This window comes from Ovis aries, chromosome 11 (assembly GCF_016772045.2).
Source record: "Ovis aries strain OAR_USU_Benz2616 breed Rambouillet chromosome 11, ARS-UI_Ramb_v3.0, whole genome shotgun sequence".
Classification (NCBI taxonomy): domain Eukaryota; kingdom Metazoa; phylum Chordata; class Mammalia; order Artiodactyla; family Bovidae; genus Ovis; species Ovis aries.
This window is the reverse complement of record NC_056064.1, coordinates 50,392,251-50,409,045: the sequence shown is the minus strand read 5'-3', so window position 1 is coordinate 50,409,045 and position 16,795 is coordinate 50,392,251. Positions and strand designations below refer to the sequence as shown.

General features: G+C 61.5%; 1 protein-coding gene across 4 annotated transcripts in view; it reads left to right on the top strand.

The window, feature by feature from the left end:
* Positions 1-16,658, top strand: part of ASPSCR1 (ASPSCR1 tether for SLC2A4, UBX domain containing) — a 28,307-nt gene extending 11,649 nt beyond the window's left edge. For 3 of the 4 annotated variants that reach the window (XM_027974289.2, XM_015098906.3, XM_027974287.2), the window contains 12 exons: positions 201-258; positions 1,094-1,167; positions 1,511-1,946; positions 10,609-10,748; positions 10,960-11,041; positions 11,404-11,470; positions 11,881-11,943; positions 12,472-12,524; positions 15,866-15,917; positions 16,152-16,221; positions 16,304-16,479; positions 16,564-16,658. In XM_027974289.2, the coding sequence (XP_027830090.1) occupies positions 201-258; positions 1,094-1,167; positions 1,511-1,946; positions 10,609-10,748; positions 10,960-11,041; positions 11,404-11,470; positions 11,881-11,943; positions 12,472-12,524; positions 15,866-15,917; positions 16,152-16,221; positions 16,304-16,479; positions 16,564-16,577 (1,285 nt within the window). In that variant the 3' untranslated portion in view covers positions 16,578-16,658. The remainder of the gene's footprint in view (positions 1-200; positions 259-1,093; positions 1,168-1,510; positions 1,947-10,608; positions 10,749-10,959; positions 11,042-11,403; positions 11,471-11,880; positions 11,944-12,471; positions 12,525-15,865; positions 15,918-16,151; positions 16,222-16,303; positions 16,480-16,563) is intronic. The other variant, XM_027974288.2, reaches the window with a different exon arrangement.
* Positions 16,659-16,795: the final 137 nt, after the last annotated feature.

Below are 16,795 nucleotides of genomic sequence, written 5' to 3'. Positions count from 1 at the left end.
GCCCGTCTCCCTGTTCCGTGTCCTTTCTTTGCTCTGAGCCCGGAGGCTAGGGGCGGGTGGGAGACTCCGCCAGGCTGATGACCAGCTGTGGGGCGGCCAGGGTGGGCGGGTCCCCATGGCGCTGGCCAGGGTGCCATCCTGAGGGCAGCAGCGTCCCCAGGCAGTGGCTGCCTTTGATGCTTTCTTCACTCTCCTCACAGGGAGTGTCTGGAGCGGCCGTGTGAGGCCAGCCCGGTCTGCGTGTATATGAGGGATGAGGTAGGTGAGCTGCGGACCCGCCCGCCTGGCCCACACCCCGCCGCCCACTCCTAGCTGCCACACAGGCCCAGCCCCACTTTCCAATCTGGAAAATTCACTCCCTCAGACCTGCTTTCAAAGCAGCGACCGGCAGACTTGGGCCCTGAAAGCATGATGTGTTTCATGGAAAAAAGGCAGGACGCCGGCTCCGCTGGAACCGACCGCGGGCCGCCCGGGCTGCTCCCAAACCTCCCTCAGAGCCCTGTTTGTTTTCTCAGCTTCTCTCAAAGCCCAAGAGTCACAAAAGTGGTTTCATTTTAATAAATATTTGCTTTGCTCCCTGTTTTGATCTTTTTCAAAACCGAGTGTGGCGTGGTGCAGGCTTGGCCTGGCACCGAGGCCCTGCCTGTCCCCGCCCGCCTGCCCGTGACGGGGGACCCTCCTGGCGCTCAGTGCCCTGGCTCACAGGGGCTTTTTGTTTCAACCCTGGCCAAGTGCCCTTTCCTGGCCCGGGGTGGCCACTGTCCCCGAGGGGCCTCTGGTATGGATGGGCCACACCCACGTATTTATCCCAGCTTGAGGTTCCTGATCCAGGGCTCAGCAGGGTGAGGGTTCCAGGGCTCTGAGGGGGAGGGACCTGAGTGGAGACATCTTTTGCAGGAGAGAGACCACTGGGCCTTGGGCACCTGGGCCGGATTGAGGCCATCATGGGCCTTTTGGGTGCTGGGGCTGGCAGGGCGACTCCACAGTGCTGGTGACATAGTGCCCAGGTTGGGGGAGGCAGCATGCGGCAGCCTCAGTGGATGGGGAGCTTCATCAGCACGGGGTCAGCAGGATGTCCTGTCCCCCCTCACAGGTGACCGGCAGAGCCGCCTTGCAGAGCACAACGCTACAGTCACTGGGCCTTACTGGGGGCAGTGCGATCATCAGGTGAGGCATGTCTTTGAGTCTGGTTTAGAAAACGGGGGTCTCATAGGAAAGGGAACAGGAAACATGGGGATGGCCAGACCCTCGCCAGTGGCTTCTCCCGCCCGCAGCCTGGGGGGCTGGGTACCGGTGCCGCATCAGGTGGGGGATCTGCCCTTGGCAGGGTTGCCATGGTGACCCTGTGCCCGTTCCTTCCCCTGGGAGGTGAGGTGTGTTGGGAAGGGCTGTGAGGTGCTTTCGGGGCACTGGGTTCAGTTTGGTAGTCATCAGAGGCTAGGGGGCGGCACCGTGAGACCCAGGGCTCCACGTGTGGAGTTTCACTTGCTTTCTGGGCCTCTCCACTCAGGTTTTCCATGAAGCGATGTGACTCTGCCAGCAAACAGGAGCCTGGGGCCTCCTGGAGCAAAAGCCCAGGAAGCCCGACCCCCTCCATGTCGGCTGACCAGGCAGCCAGCAGCCCTCTGCTCCCACTGAATTCGGCGGGGCTCAGCCAGGGCGATGTGAGCCGTCAGGATGAGGCAGTGAGCCCAGGTGCCAGCTGTGTGGATGGCTTAGGCCCGAAACCAGTGGATGCTCAGGCGAAGCAGATCTCGAAGGAGCCCCCACCTGCCCCTTTTGTTCCTTTCTCTGGTGGGGGACAGCGACTGGGGGGCCCCTCCGGGTCTGCAAGGCCTCTGATGTCATCTTCAGCCAAACTGCCAAAGTCCTTCTCCAGCCCTGCAGGCCCCTCCAAGCCGAAGAAGTCGAGGCCTGGCCAAGAGCCCCAGCCAGAGCCAGAGCCGGTAAGGGGTGAGCTGGGCTGGGCACTGGGGTCTTTTTTCTTGACAGCACCTGACCTCTTGGCTGGTCAGCCTAGGGTACAGTAGGGTCACTTGGGTACGTTTCATCTTCTCAGGGAAGTGATGTTTTGGCTTTGTTTTGCTTGAAATTAACTTTCTTGAGGCACCATTTTAGATATACTGTTGATGGGTTTTGACAAACCTGTGTGTCCCTGTGGCCGCATCACAGTCGACAGGGCCATCCTTCCAGAGCCTCAGAGCTGGCACCTCGCCTTCTGCTGGGCTGGTGGGCTTGGCCAGCACTGATGCAAAGGTGGTTTGGCCTTGATTGTGGCACGCCACCTCTACTCCTGAGCCAGGCGTTCGCCAGCTCACCCGTTGTGTCCCATTGCTGGCCAGCAGAGGGTGAGTTTGCTCACTCTTCACAAACGTTGTGGCCTTGTGGTTGGGCCTTGGACATCTCTTCTGGACATTTCTGGGAAGTTCCTGGTGGCCACCTGAGCCGTGGTGGGGAGGAGGGTGCACGGCCCTCTCTGAACTCGGATGGAAGGGTCCAGGCTCTGGATTGTCTCCGTGACGCCATTTTCCTGTCTGACCAACTCTGTTGAAGTGTTGGGTTGGCCCAAAAGCTCATTCGGGTTTTTCTGTAAGATATTATGGGAAAACCAGAACGAACTTTTTGTCCAACCCAGTACAGCTTACTGCATAGACACCTGCCACCAGGGCAGCGTGGGGCTTTTGTAGATGTTGAGGCTGTCTGTGGGCACCTTTGAGCTGTCGTGAGTCTCACACCCTCCCCTGCAGTGAGGCCCGCTCCCATCTTTTGCTCTGACCACACACAGACATGCACAGTGGCCGGGTCCCTGCATCTTGGATCATGCTGAGCAAGGGGACCCCCAGGTGGCCAACACCTCTGCAGAAGTCAGGCATGTGGCCAGTGTCGGCCTCCCCACTGTCTGATGGTGCCAGCCTCCAAGGCCATCTCTGGTCTTCTGTAGGTCAGGCCAGCCCTGCCCTGGTCAGTTGCAGCCTTGGCAGAGCTCCTAAGAGGGAGGACAGGCGTGACTTCTGTTGGATCCAGTGCTTGAGCTGAGTGCTGATGCAGGGCTTTCCCCTCGGAGTGCCTCTGGGACTTTGTCCAGTGGGGCTTTCATGAGCCGTAGGGCAAAGCTCCCATGGGCTTGTGTCCCTCTGTGTGACTGTTCCCTCAGCAGTGCTGAGACCCTGTTTTCAGGAATGGCCTGTTGTGGATTTCTTAGTGTCTTGGGTTCCTGGGCACCAACGAATGTCTTGCCTTGGGACTGTCCTGGGCACCCTGCCTCCTGGGCTTGGCCCCTAAGGAGGCTCTGTGCGTTCATCCAGAGTCCAGCTTAGGCCTCTGGCTTGTGGCTGGAGAGGGTCTTTCCTAATGGAGACCTTACGGTGGCGCCGGCCTGGGTTGGCAGCCTGGGCGGCAGGTTCTCACCTCTGGAGCTCTTGTGGTTACACAGGTGCGTGTGGGCATTGTCTGAGACGCTGCTGCACCTTCGGAGTGGGGCCCCCAGGTTCTCCACCCTCCTCTCCCCTTCCTTCCAGCCAGAGTGACTCTGTGTGCCCACAGTCCACTCAGGGTCCACTTGAGGTTTTATGTGATGAGAAGGATGCCCCTGCCAAAAGAAACTGCTCTTTACAAATCACCTTTCCAGGTGATGGAGAGCCATTGGAGGATTCCCTGCTTGGACTGGGAGCTTCTGGAGTGAGGGTGGTGAGGCTCCACCTGGGCGGTAGGATGCTCACCTGCTTTCCTGGTTCCAGCAGTTTCTCAGTGTCAGTTGGAGTCTGCAAATAATGTCAGGTTTATCTTTTTCTTTGAGGTCCTTCTTCCATTTGTTTTTTTGCTTGTCGTATAGCAGTGATTGGGTTTCTGGTGTCTGTTGAATATCAAATTTAGTGAGCATTCTTGTCTTGACCTTGATCTTACAGGGAGTAACCTTAGTTTATCTGTGAAGTATGCTGAAGACAGTGAAAAGTCTTTTATTAAATCGAGGGTTTCTGTTTCTAATTCTCTGAGAATTTTTCTTTATCATCAACATGGTTATTTTATGAACGGCTTTTCCTGAATTGAGGTGACTCCACACCTTATGTCTGCTTCAGTTTATTTGCATGATGTGAGTTTGGGTAGATTTCCCCCATCAAGCCATCCTTGCATTCCAGGGCAGTTCCAGTGATGTGTTAGTGCTGGAGCCTGCGTGCACCCTGTCTCTTCTAGAGCCCCCTCCTCACTCTTGCTCCAGGTCACACACCGGAGGATGGTGGAAAAGTAGGGGCACCTGTGTTGTGGGGAGGTGGGGCAGCTCGGCCATGAAACAGAGCCCAAGTCCCTGCAGGGGAACAGGCTTCGGAGATCTCCTCCTGCTCCCCGAGTCACCCTTCGTGTGTTCTTGCTGAAATGGATGGTGGTGGGAGGGAGGTATTGGAGGTGGGGTGGGGACTGAGCCAGTCCCAAGCCCCATGAATGGCCATCCTAGGGAGTTGGTGGTGGCACCCTGGCCTTTCAGGGACCCCACTGGCTTCTACACTGATGTTTGGGCTGCATTAGATGGTGGTATAAAGCCCCCAGTCTCATCACCTGGGCCCAGAACCAATGGTTGAGTGCAGAGCCTTGTGGTTGGAGTGAACCAGGGTCGGGCTCCTGAGTCCCTTCAGGCCTGCCCTTTAGGGGAGGGGTCCCTGAGTTTGGGGGTCAGAAAGCTAGAACTGGGGCTGGCTGTCTCCTCCTCCCAACCTAAAGCCTGTGGCTCTCTGCATCTCCTGGGAACCCCTGACACCCGTGGCTGTGTGGGGAGTGGCTTGGGTTGGTGCCGGCCTGGTAGTGGTTGCTGTCAGGCGCAGGTTCCCAGTGCATCCCCGAGTGCTGACCCCAGGGGCCCCAGGAAGGAGAGGTCCTGGGAGGGTCCGCCTGGCCGCCAGCAGTGCGTGTCTTTGATCTGGGAGCCCCAGCAGCTGGTTGATTGTGGAGCGTCCCCCGCCCGCCCGCCTGCCTCGCGCCTCCTGTCACACTGACAGCCGCGCACCCGGAGGCCCGGCTGGCCACATGGTGTCTGCTTTGTGTCCCCTCGAGTCCTGGGGGAGGGGAGAAGGGAACAAAACAGAACTTTTGGGGGAACTTCAAAGGTACATTTTAGTAATCAAGAAGAGTTTCCAAGTTTCCCATTAATGTTTTGCCTGTGTGTGGTTTTGGATTTGAATGAAGAGTCAGAAGAGACAGGATGAAATACAGGCAGGTCCTCGGCTGAGGCCCAGGATGGTTTACAGACCCGGGCGGCTCCTGCCTTTGATGTCAGAACATTAATTATTAGAAGGTAGTTTTACTGGCCGTCAGAACCGGGTGCGGGGAGAGGTTGGGGCTGCCCGGCGGCCCCTGGCCTGTCCTTTGAAGTCCTTCCGCTGGCCCGGGAGCCTGCCCCGCAGCTCTTTGTGCTGCTGAGCCATGCTCCCAGCAGGCGTCCCCTCACGCAGCTGGCACAGGGGTTCGTGATCAAAGGCTCCGACCCCCTAGGCAGGGCTGGCTGGCCACAGTCCCCCCTGCCTGTCCCCCACCCTCCGGGGGGTGGTCTCTTCCCTTGGAGACGTGGTCCCGCGGACCTGCTCCGCACCTTGCACCCACACCTTGGGGCAGGCGTCAGCTTCATCTCTGGCTGTCCCCGGTTACTGGAAGGTTTAGAACACACGGGACTTGGGGGACCCTGGCCAGGACCTGGGGGCTGGAGTGGACTGGGAGCAGCGCCCCTTGCTGGCTTGCCTCCCTCCTTCTCTTGGTCTGGGGTGTCTGTCCATGACAGCCCCCAAGAGCACAGCTCACTGTCTCCTGTGTGTGAACCCAGGATGGAGTATGAGCTGTCCCTGATCTGCTGGTGATTGTGGATACCCGCGGGCGTCAGCCTTGGCCTTAATTGGGATGTCCTCTAAGGGTTTTTGGCAGCTAGGTCAGCCACTTTGAAGGCCCCAGCTGAGTCTCAAGGCGGTTTCTGAAGCCTGGTGACCGGCAGGTGCCCTCCAGCTGTCCCTGTGCTGTGTCAGCCGTGACTGGACTCGGGGGAGAGACAGACGCCCAGCCTGCAGAGCCGTGATGGAGAACAGACGGGCAGAGCACCTCAGCCACTGGCACATCTTCTGGTACCCAGAGCTGCCCACAGGGCCAGGAGGCCTCTGATTGGGCCCCGGGGGCTCCCTGTGTGGGATTGCTCCTGGCCCTGGTCCGCTGTGTGCATCCACCCCCGGGCCTGCTGGTCTGGAACATGCGTCTTCCCCTGTGGATGAGGAGAGCCACCCCATGCCCCGCGTCTGCTTATTTCAGTCCTTTGGGGGTCCGTGCACTGCACAGAGAGATGCCAGCTTCAAACTGCCCGTGTCGCTGTTGCAGCCCAGCATTTCTCTTTTAAAGATCTGCTCTGTTTCTTCCTGCTCGGAAGGTGGGCAGAGTCAGGTGTGGACCTCGGCCCTGGGCTGGGGCAGACCTGGCTTCAGCCTGTGTCACAACGGGCCCAGCGGGTGAGGGGCTCAGGTTCAGTGTGGCCTTGCCCGTCAGGCCTGGCCTCACATTGGCACAGCGCGCGCTCCGGAGGGCGGCCGGCTCTGAGAGTGACGGAGGCTTGGCCCACGTCCCTCCCGCGTAGTGATTCATTTCAGCTCCAAGCCTCAAGGGGAAACGCTCCACATTCCCTGTTACCAAAAAGCATTGTCAGAGGACAGTCTGGGCAAGAGGGAGGCAGGAGGGCGGGAGGGACACAAGAGCCCTCACAGGGAAGCTGGAAAATCTGGGGTTGAGGTCACCTCCAAATAGTTTTTGCATTTTTTCTCCCTGTGTCATCACGTCCTGGAAAATTACTGTCAAGAAAATGAAACCTCAGCGGGCAGTGAGGCTGCTTCTGACACGAAGGGACCCTCGTGTGCCCAAGTGGGTCCTCAGCCACTTGTGCAGCGGCCCCTGGAGCATGTCCACCAGCTGTCGGGGGACGCCATGGGCCCAGATCTAGGCCTGGCGCCCTGTCCCCTCCAGGCCCAGCCCCTGGCTGTGCCTGTGGCCTTGCTGACCTGGAGTGGTGCTGACAGTGGGCAGTGCCCTCACTTCCTCCCCTCGGGTCTCCCTCGCGGGGTCTGTCCCCCTGTGGCGGCGGCTCTTTCTAAAGGCACAGGTGGCCGTCACAGCTGGTGGCTGGTTCCCAAGTCCCCATGGCTGAGTGGCCCAGGCGTCAGCCCGGTGTCTTTCCAATCTCAGGCATTGCTCGGGGCCTCCTCTGAACATCACCCGCAGAGAGTGCTATCACCCCACCTCCAGAGGGTCTCTTCCCTCCCCAGGTGCTGTCTGTTCCCCGCACCAGTTTCATCCAGTTTGCAGACCCCCTGACTCATCCCCTCTTTCCATCTACCTTCCTCCTTTCTGGTTTTCTGGGTGTTGTCTCCAACTTTGGTGGAGGCTGAGACAAGGGAATCTTTGCCAGGATCACGTGTTTGCAAGAAATGAGGGACCCCCGCGGGGTGTTTCACCAGCAGGGTTGGGTCCCTTAAGGCCCTACCCTTGGAGCCTGCAGACACCCACTGTGCCTCCCCTCCGGATGGTGCCTGTTTGCTCACCTGTCGGGCAGTTGTATAGACCCCCCCACCTCCCAACTCCATGGACTCAGGCCCCAGGCCCTGGCTGCTGCCTCATCATTCTACTCATCTTCTTGCTGACAGATGCCCACAGCGTTGAGGCCATCAGGGAAGAGACCAGCTCCTCTGGCATTCCGGGGGTTAAGGGGTAAGGGAGTCAGAACCAGTCTCTGCCCTGAATACTGACAGCCTTCAGGAGCTGGACTCTGAGCCAATGATGGAAAACTTGCGGTTTTGCCAGGATGACCCAGGCCTGGTGACACTGGGTTCTTGGTGGAGGCGCATCCTCCGAGCGGCTCCCACAGGCTCTTGGAGTAGACCTGGAGTTCTGGGCTGTGAAGACAAGCTGTCGGGCGTGCTGAGGAGGTTCCAGGCCTGCCACCCCACAGGGGGCGTTTCATCTCGGAGCCCCATCCCAGAATCGGGGGCTCTGGCCCTCGACCAGCACACAGGAGCCCAGTCTCCGTGGTGAGGGTGCCAGGGCCCTCTGACAGTGGCCATTGTGTGCCTTTCTTTTTCTTCCCCTAATGGTCTCATCCTTGGCCTCTAGTCTCTATCCAAAAACATCTCCATAAATCCATCTAGGATGGGAGCTGTGTGCGTAATAACTGCCCATGACCACGGAACAGCGGGTGAAGGGACAGCAAATGAGGGCCAGATTGCCGGCAGAGCATCCGAAGTGAGCGGGGCCAAGGCTTGGCCTCCCCCGGTGCCGTGTCTGCCGTACTTCCTCCCACGTGGAGCTGCCAGGTCCTCTTCTCCTTTCCTGGTCTCTCTCCTCTTTGCAGTGGGAATATCTCCACTGGGCAGGCTGTGTGGAGGTGTTTGAGGCCCCTGGCTTCTCCCTTGGTCATTTGGCAGGACAGGGTGATGCGTCCTACCAACCAGCCATGGAAATCCACTCTTCTCATGGGACGGGGCCCTCCTGGGGCCGGGTCAGGGTGGCAGCTCTGGGACTTGGGTGGTCTGGGCTCTGATGGGCGGCATCAGACCTCTGGCTCCTCTGCCCAGGAGCAGGGAGTTTCCCCAAGGTGCAGGCGATGCGGGCGGGTCAGAGTCATCCTGAGGTGGCCCTCTCCTGGCCCTCTGGCTCCTGTGTGGGACCCTGGCTCCAGGCTGCTGTCGGATAGAAAGACAGGCTTCTAGAGGCTTCTAGAGCAGAGCTGAGGCGTGCGTGGGAGGAGGGGCATGAATTGAGGGTGGATCCAACACTGAGAGAGAGTTTTCTCAGTTTACTGTCTGACTGAAGGTCAGTGGCCCCTGAGCAGCATGAAGCCAAAGGCTGATGTCGCCTATGTCCTTGTTCTGAAAGTTGTGGGAGGGCTGTGGAAAGTGCTAGTGGCCCGCGGTCTTCCAGGTCACCCCTGGGCTGTGCACCGGAAGCACCCAGGATGAGGACGCCAGAGTGGCCCCACGCTCTCCGGGTCAGGCTTCACCAACGTGTCCCCCGGAGATCAGGGGCACTTCTGGATGGTCAGGCTCAGCTCCAGGCCACAGACCACAAGTCACCCGATGGCTGGATTCTCAGGGCAACTCACTCGTGTGCCCACACGGGGCCCTCTGAGGGCAGGACTGGGGCAGGGTGGCCTGTGGGCTCTGTGCTCGCGCGTCCAGGGGCCTGGCACTGGTGGACACTGCAGTGCCCAGCTCAGGCACATCCATGTCTGCCCTCCCCCTCCCCCAGGAGCCCAGGCAAGTGCTCGGCCCTTCTGGAATGCAGGCGCCGTGGCTGTGGGGGGCAGCCTGGCGCCTGGCATCTTGTTATAAAAAGCTTGGCGTGGACTGCCTGTGGGCTGCAGGAGGGTTGTGGCTTTGAGGGGGCAACCCCTGGGGGCCTTGGTCAGCCACCTACCGACCCCACTGCCCGGGCCTCAGCCAGTCTTTCCTAGCCACCCTGCCACCAGTGCCCTAAGATCAGAGGGGCTTCGTGGCGAGAGCCCACCGCCCTTTGTTACGAGGCGTGACGCAGCTGTGCGCTCAGGAATGGCAGAGACCTGCCGGCCTGGGCAGTCAGGGCCTTGGGGGTGGCTGGGGGAGCAGCTCTGAGCTACCTGGCAGGTGCGCTGGCCAGCCCCAGGACGGTGAGTCTGACCTTCAGAGCCAGAGGGGCTGGGTGCAGGAAGGGACGATGAGAGAAGCCTGCCAAGCCTGGCGTTGGGTTTCGAAGGCAGAGGGTGGGATTCCTGTGCAAGGCTGGGGCGTGGAAGAGAGGGCAGGCAGGAGCAGGAGGCAAAAGAGGCCTCACCCCAGACGTTTGTGGACAGTCTGTGCAAGGGAGGGCAGGACCTGGCGTGGGCCCCGAGGGACACCTCCATCTGCCCGGGCTCCATAGGCAGCCTCAGCACCGCGAAGGTGTCTTCCCCCGTCATCAGTTGGGCCACACCCGGAGGCACCGCAAGCAGAGTGAGCCCTGCCTTGTAATTTCCGTCGCCGTTGGCTGCCAATTAGGAGAGAGGCTGTCCCTTCTTGTGTCCCCGTGGTGGGCGGAGGGAGGGGCTGACTGCTCCCCCAGGGAGGGGAGGTGGGGTCAGTCTAGCCACGGGGCCAGCGGCTGGCAGGTTTTTGCCAAACCTCTAATTTAGGGGCTGTTGCTTGTCCTGCCCCTCCCGTGGAATCCCTGACGTGGCCCTGACCAGGGTGCTGCTCTCCAGTTTTGTTCCCCGCTTTGGTAGACTGTGATAACAGGTGGCTTCCTGGGGCTCGTGGGGAGCCCTCGTGAAGACAGGATGCGAACAGAGATGCTGCCGTTCACTCACTGTCCAAGTCCCCTCAGTAGTCAGGGTGCCCTCTGACCTGGCTGCACGGAGACCCTCGGGCCCTGCGCCCTGTTGGTGAGGGTCTCGGCATTGTCACTGCTGAGCAGGCGGGCCTGGGGGGAGGGGCCCTGGTCTTGGAGAGGCTCGGGCGCCCCACGCCCCACCCTGGAGCCTGGCCACGGGCTGACAGGTGGGGCCGGCAGCACAGAGCTCAGCTGGGGTCTGCATGGCCAGCCCAGCCCCGGGCCTTGCATCAGCTGAGCTCTCTGCCTGCCCAGCCGGTGGACCGAGACCCCGTGGTGTGCCACCCGGACCTGGAGGTGCTGCTCCAGGCCTGGCCTGCGGAGCTGCCTGATGAGTTCTTCGAGGTGACTGTGGACGACGTCAGAAGACGCTTGGCCCAACTCAAGAGTGAGCGGTGGGTGTGCCCTGGCCCCTTCTGAGACACCCATGCGCTCAGCAGCACCTTGGCGGGTGGGGGGCCCCAGGCAGGGGTTGCTTAGTCCTTTCTGACCCTGTGAGGGAGAGCAGCTCATGGAGCCTGAGGGAGAAGCTGAGTCCAGCTGGTGTGGGCCTCCGTTCTGGCTGGGGAGACCTGGGACCTTCACCACTCCCCGCCCCCTCCCCAGGAAGCGCCTAGAAGAAGCGCCCTTGGTGACCAAGGCCTTCAGGGAGGCTCAGATGAAGGAGAAGCTGCAGCGCTACCCTAAGGTACCCAGGGCAGGGGGTGCAGTCTCCACACGGCTCTGCGCTGGGGCCTCTTGCGGTTCCCACAGCCCACAGGTCACTGGCCATGGTCTCCTGTACTTCAGCCCAGGCCGGCAGGGCTGCGGTTTGTTAATGAACCAGTCAGCCCTGTTTTAAGATGAAAAATGTCACTGTGTTTTCACAAGTGCACGTGGGTACTTGTCTGGTCCTTCCGTCCAGCGCATGGCCAGGAGTTTCAGGGGGCAGCCAAGGTGAGGGGGTGCTGGCCCAGTGTGGGGGAGGCCTGGACATTGTGGGCCCAGGGGTGCAGCTGCCTGGGTTGGACTCCAGCTGTCCTGCTGACAAACCGGCTTGTCCTGGCCTAGGTGGTCTTGAGGGTCCTCTTTCCTGACCGCTACATCCTGCAGGGCTTCTTCCGCCCCAGCGAAACTGGTGAGGAGCCCCGTCTGGGCGGCCAGGAGGGTGGGAGGCCCCACGAGCCCCTCCAGGCTTCTTCCGTCTGGGCTCTGGGGCAGGCAGTGGGCACGGGGCTGGGGGCTGGCTCTCGCCAGAGGCCCTGCAAAGCAGCTAGGCAGTGCCTCTGGAGCTGGGTGCCCTTCATGCACCCACCTGTTCTGGGCATTGGTGGGACAGAGGGGCAGAGAAGGTGGGCTCCCCTACACCCAGTACCGGGGTCTCTGGCCTGGGACTGCAGCTCACCTGGAAGAAAGACAGCCATGCCACCAGTTCTGAGTGGGGTCCTCCGTGGCCTGGGGGGAGTGAGGTTGGACCTGGCTCGTCCCGTTGCAGAGGGGGCGTGGCCCAGGAGTGGGGTGCTTGCTTACCCACTCTTCCTCCTGCAGTGGGGGATTTGCGGGACTTTGTGAGGAGCCACCTGGGCAACCCGGAGCTGCCGTTCTACCTGTGTGAGTGCTTCCTCGGGACCTCCTTTCAGCGGCCCTGGCCCCTCTCATTTGGGGCTTGAAGTAGCTTTTCCCACAGAAGCAGCAGCGGGGCTGGTGGGTCTTGCGCTGGGGTCTGAGCATGAGCTAGGGGAGTAGGGGAGGGAGGGTGACCATTGCTCTGCTCAGTACACCTGTGCCCTCGGCTGCCCGCCTGCCCTCGGGGAGGTGGGGGCTGGGGGCAGGGGTGTCAGGGAGAGCTCCTGGCCACCTTTGGAGAACATCTCGGGGTTGAGGGGTCAGGTGTTCCCCTGCAGTGAGTCTGCCCCTGGTCCTCTCCCCAGCTTCTGGCTGGGCTTTTGCAACAGCACAGAGACGGACAGGGAGATGTGAGCTGAGGGGGCTGCTTCAGAAATCCTCTGACTCATTCTCAAGCCTGTTCTGGGAGTGGGGTCGGGGGTGTAGGGGCAAGCATGGGCAAAAGGTGGGGGTGGTGATGGGGGGAGGGGAGGGGCAGGACACTTCCTGGTGCAGACAACCACCTCTCCACAGTCATCGCTCCTCCAAAAACCATCCTGGACGACCACACGCTGACCCTCTTTCAGGTACCATCTGGGGCTGGCCTGGGAGGGACAGTTGCGAGGGAGGGTGGGTGAGGCCACAGTCAGAAGTATTATAAGGCCTTGTCGAGGGGTAAACTTGTACTAGAGTGCCTCTGAAGGCAGTTTTGGGGCTTTCCAGTCTCTCATGCCTCCTGCTTCAGTGGGGATGGGCTTGCTCAGTTGGCTGCCGCCGGCTTGAGCCAGGGCTGCCTCTGGATCTGGGTGAGAAGGGGCTGGCACAGGGGGCTGCTCAGGGAGCCCCCGAAGGACCAAGGGTCAGAGGCCTCAGTTCAGGTGGCCAGCCGCCCAGGAGGCCCCTGGGGTGCCAGCTGCCGGGCAAGTTTGGCTGCAGACTGGAGGGGCTGCTGCCAGGCCTGCTGCCCTGCCCCTGCCTGTCCCCTGGATCCCATGGCCTCTGCTGGGAATACCGCGACGGGCCCTCCCCAGGCACTGGGGCCCCCCAGAGCTCCCAGGGTGAGGGGTGTGGATCCGGTGCCCTGCTGGGCTGCAGTCCAGAGCCAGGAGGAATGTCCTGTCCCTTCACCCCAGGAGAGCAGCCCGGGGCCTCCCCAGCCCTCTGGCCTAATGGTTTCCTCTTAAAGTCTCTTCAGATATTTTAATTAGTAACAGAGGCTGGCCTTTGTTAAATGGCCAGTAGGCCCTGCAGAGGTCTGAGTTGGGGCAAGGGGATCTGCTTGCTGCCTGGGGCTGCCACCATCTTGGGGGGATGGGGCCAGACCAGCAGAGAGGCTAGAAGCCCACCAAGGAAAGGAGTCGAGGTTGGTGGGATCAGGGTGCTTCCCTGCACCCCCACTCCCCCTTAGCCCCCTAGGAGCCCCAGAGGCACTGGGCTGCCTCCTTCTATCCCCACCCGCCCTGCCTCCCTCCCTCCCCACTCTCCCTCTTTGGCCAGCCTGTTGATAAACATTGAATTTGGAAGATGCTTTGGGATGGAGGGAGGCCAGCGTCCAGGCACCCCCCTCCAATTACGAACCCTGGGGTGCCGCCTGTCCCACCCACGTGGCCTGATTCCTGGTGACACTCTGCCCCCTGCTACTAGCAGCCGTCTCCTTTCATCTGTCAGCTCGCCCTGGAGCCGTGGGGCCTCCGCTCGGGGTGGTGTCCCTGCCCGCCCGCGATCAGAGAGCTGGCAGGGCTAGGGGAAGGAAGCCTTCCTCCCACCCGCGGGTGAGCGGGCGCGGAAGCTGCCGGCTTTCATGTCCCTGGCAGGGCCTCGTGCTGGCTGCCGGCTGCCCTGGAGGCTGCCCGGGGCCAGTCCTGCGCCCCGGGAAGTGACAGCTCAGGGTGGGTGTGGGGGCTGGAAGCCTAGCTGCCTGTTTTGGCCACGGGGCCAGGAGAGTGACTGTTCGTTGGGCAAGACGAGTGAGGTTGAGGATGGGCGGTTGCCAAGGATGCCGTCCGTGGACACAGAGGTGCCCAACAGCCCATGTCATATCTGCTTCCTGGGCTCGAGCCCTCTTCATGCTGGTGCAGCCCCGAGCCTCAGGGACCTCCCTTTGCTCCTGTCAGCCCCCCGGCACTGCCTCACCCAGAGCCCCAGCATCAAGCCCCACCCCTTGGTGATGCCCTTAGAGGGCCCCGAAGACCACCACAATCTGTGAACTTTGTCAGCCTGAGCAGAGGGGTGCGCCTCCCTCCTGGAGCCATGGTGGTCTTCTGTGCTTTCTGTTCACCCTTTTTTCCAGTGGGGTTGTCCCCTGGGATACAAGCAGGCGGGTGGGGGGCTTCCAGCAGGTGCAGAGGGCAGGCAGGGAGGCCAGGTTACAGAAGAGCGGCCTCTAGGGGCCCAGAGGGGTCCTTCAAGGCTTTAAGCTCTGCAGCCCCTAGACGGCCCCACTGGGATGATCCGACCAGTGCCTTGGGTTGGCCAGGTCAGCGTCTGGCCTCACTGGGCCACCTGAGAAAGGGTGAGGCACTGTCCTACCTGTTTCCAGCCCCTCCAGATTCCGGTGCCTCCAGGGCCAGGGGCAGCCCCCGAACACCATCCAGGCCATCCCTCCACAGTAGGCTGGGATCCCAGGCCTCAGAGTGGGGTTTCAGAGTGTTCATGGCCCTTCTCTGTCCCTCTGTTTTGCCTGCAATCCCAGCGTTCCTGGTCTTTGAAACTTCCTTCTATTAATAAGTCCCCACCCAATTTCAAGAGTTCAGAGCTGAGAGGACACACTCAGCTGGCAGCTGCGGCCCTTCCGCTGAGGGCTGAGGACACGGCCGTGGGTGGTGATCTTGCTGTTCCTCAGGCCAGCTCTGGGGGTTGCAGCCACTCCTGCCTCGGATGCAGAGGTGGGAGTGGAGGCAGGTGATGATGCTGGGGGGCTCTGGGATCCTCTCCTACAGCCCTGATTTCTGCACCATAGTCTGGCCTCCTGCCTGGGAGGCCTCCAGGGACGTTTCAGGGGCTGTGTGATGCGTCCTATGCAGGTGGGGCCAGTCCTTGAGCGGAAATCTTGTGCCACCACCCCCACGGATAGGATGCCAAGAAGAATGTGGGGACCCCCCTACCCTGCAGGAGGGCCTTCTCGCTGGCTAGCACTGGCTTTTCCTCATAAGGTGACCTAGTGCCGAGTCAGGGAACCCTTATGTGAGCTTTCAGGTCAAGGCAGTAGGCCTGGGGGCACCTCTGGGCCCAGGCTCCCAAAGCAGCTTGGCTCCAAGAGGCCCCCTGCCCACTTCCCCATGCCTGGGCCCCACTGGAGAGCCCTGCACATGGCACGCCCACCTCCCATCCAGCTGCTCCCAGGGGACCGGGCTCACCTGTCAGCCCCTGCAGAGTCCCCCCTCCATTCTTCGGGCAGCAGAGGTCGGGGGGGCTGGTGGGGGTACAGTGGGCTGTGCCTGTGTTGGCGGCCACCTTGCGCCCCATGCCCCCATCCCCATCCGTGCACTTCTGTTCATCTGCATCTCCTCTGACCTCTTGATGTCTCCTGTAGTCTCTGGTGAGGGTGGGGGTGGCCACAGCCTTCAGAATATAAAGTGTTGACCCTGGGACCTGGGCAGGAAGGGGAGGTAGTTAAAAATGCCAGAGCACGCACACCACAAGAGCTTCCTGTTCAGCTGGTGCTTGGGGCTGGGCCCTGGCAGGACCCTGTGGTTTGATGCCCTGGCCTGGCTCGCACTGGGGTTGGTGCCAGAGGAGGAACAGGTGAAGCTGGGCAGTGGGCGGCGTGATGGGAGGGGCCTGATGGGGCTGTAGGCCTCCTCAGTGGAGCCCTGGGCCTAACAGATGCGGTGCCCGTGAGGCCAGCACGGAAGCCCTGCTCCTCCCTGCCATCCTGTGCCCCACGGTGCCCACTTGGTCCCTGAGCTCCCCTCCGCCCTCCCTGCAGGCGAACCTTTTCCCCGCTGCCCTTGTGCACTTTGGACCTGAGGAGCCGACAGGTGGGTAGGGTCCCCCTCTGCCCACCAGCGCCGGCCAGCCCTGGGCCCCACATCCCAGCTCCTGAGATGCTCCAGAGCAGAGGACTTCGGGTCTGGGAGGGAGACCTGTGGCCCCAATACCCCCATACCCTACTACTCCCCAGGGCCAGGCCATACTCCCTCCCAGAGCAAAGCAGCTGTAGGCAGGTGGGGTCCCCTTGTCTGTGGCCTGAGGGTACACTGGGCCTCCTGCAGGCATCTACCTGGACCCCAGGCTGCTGGAACACACCGTCTCCCCGTCTGCAGCTGACGTGCTCGTGGCCAGGTGCGTGTTTGCAGAGGGTGGGGGAGCACACTGGCACAGCGCCCGCCCTCTGGCACCTCGGCCCTTGTGCCTTTGTTTTCAGGTGCATGTCCAGGGCTGCGGGAACCCCACCCCCACCGCCAGCCCCTGACACTGCACCCCTTGAGTTGGAGCCAGCTGCTGAGGAAGGGACAGTGGGGCCCCCTGAGCCCAGCCGGGGGACAGCCCAGCCTGTGAGGAGGGATCTGGGCAAAGTGCCCAAGTGGTTGAAGCTGCCAGGTACCCTGGGGGTGTGGCCGGGCGGGGTGGGGCTGTGGGCAGGAGCCCAGGGCCCCGAGGTCACCCTGTGTGTTTGCCTTGCAGCCGGGAAGAGGTGAGAGCCGCCAGAGGTGCCCACTCTGCCAGCCACAGGACCCCTTCCCACCCTGAGCGGGAATAAAGACGCGAGCCTCTCTTGAGACCCTCCTGTCATCTTTTCCAGGGGAGGGTCCTTTGGTCCTCCGCCCTGTGCCAAGCTCCCAGCCAAAGGCCCCCCAGCCTAGCTAGATGGTGATATGTGAGCCCAGAGGCTGCTTGCTGGGGCTTGTTCTTGTTA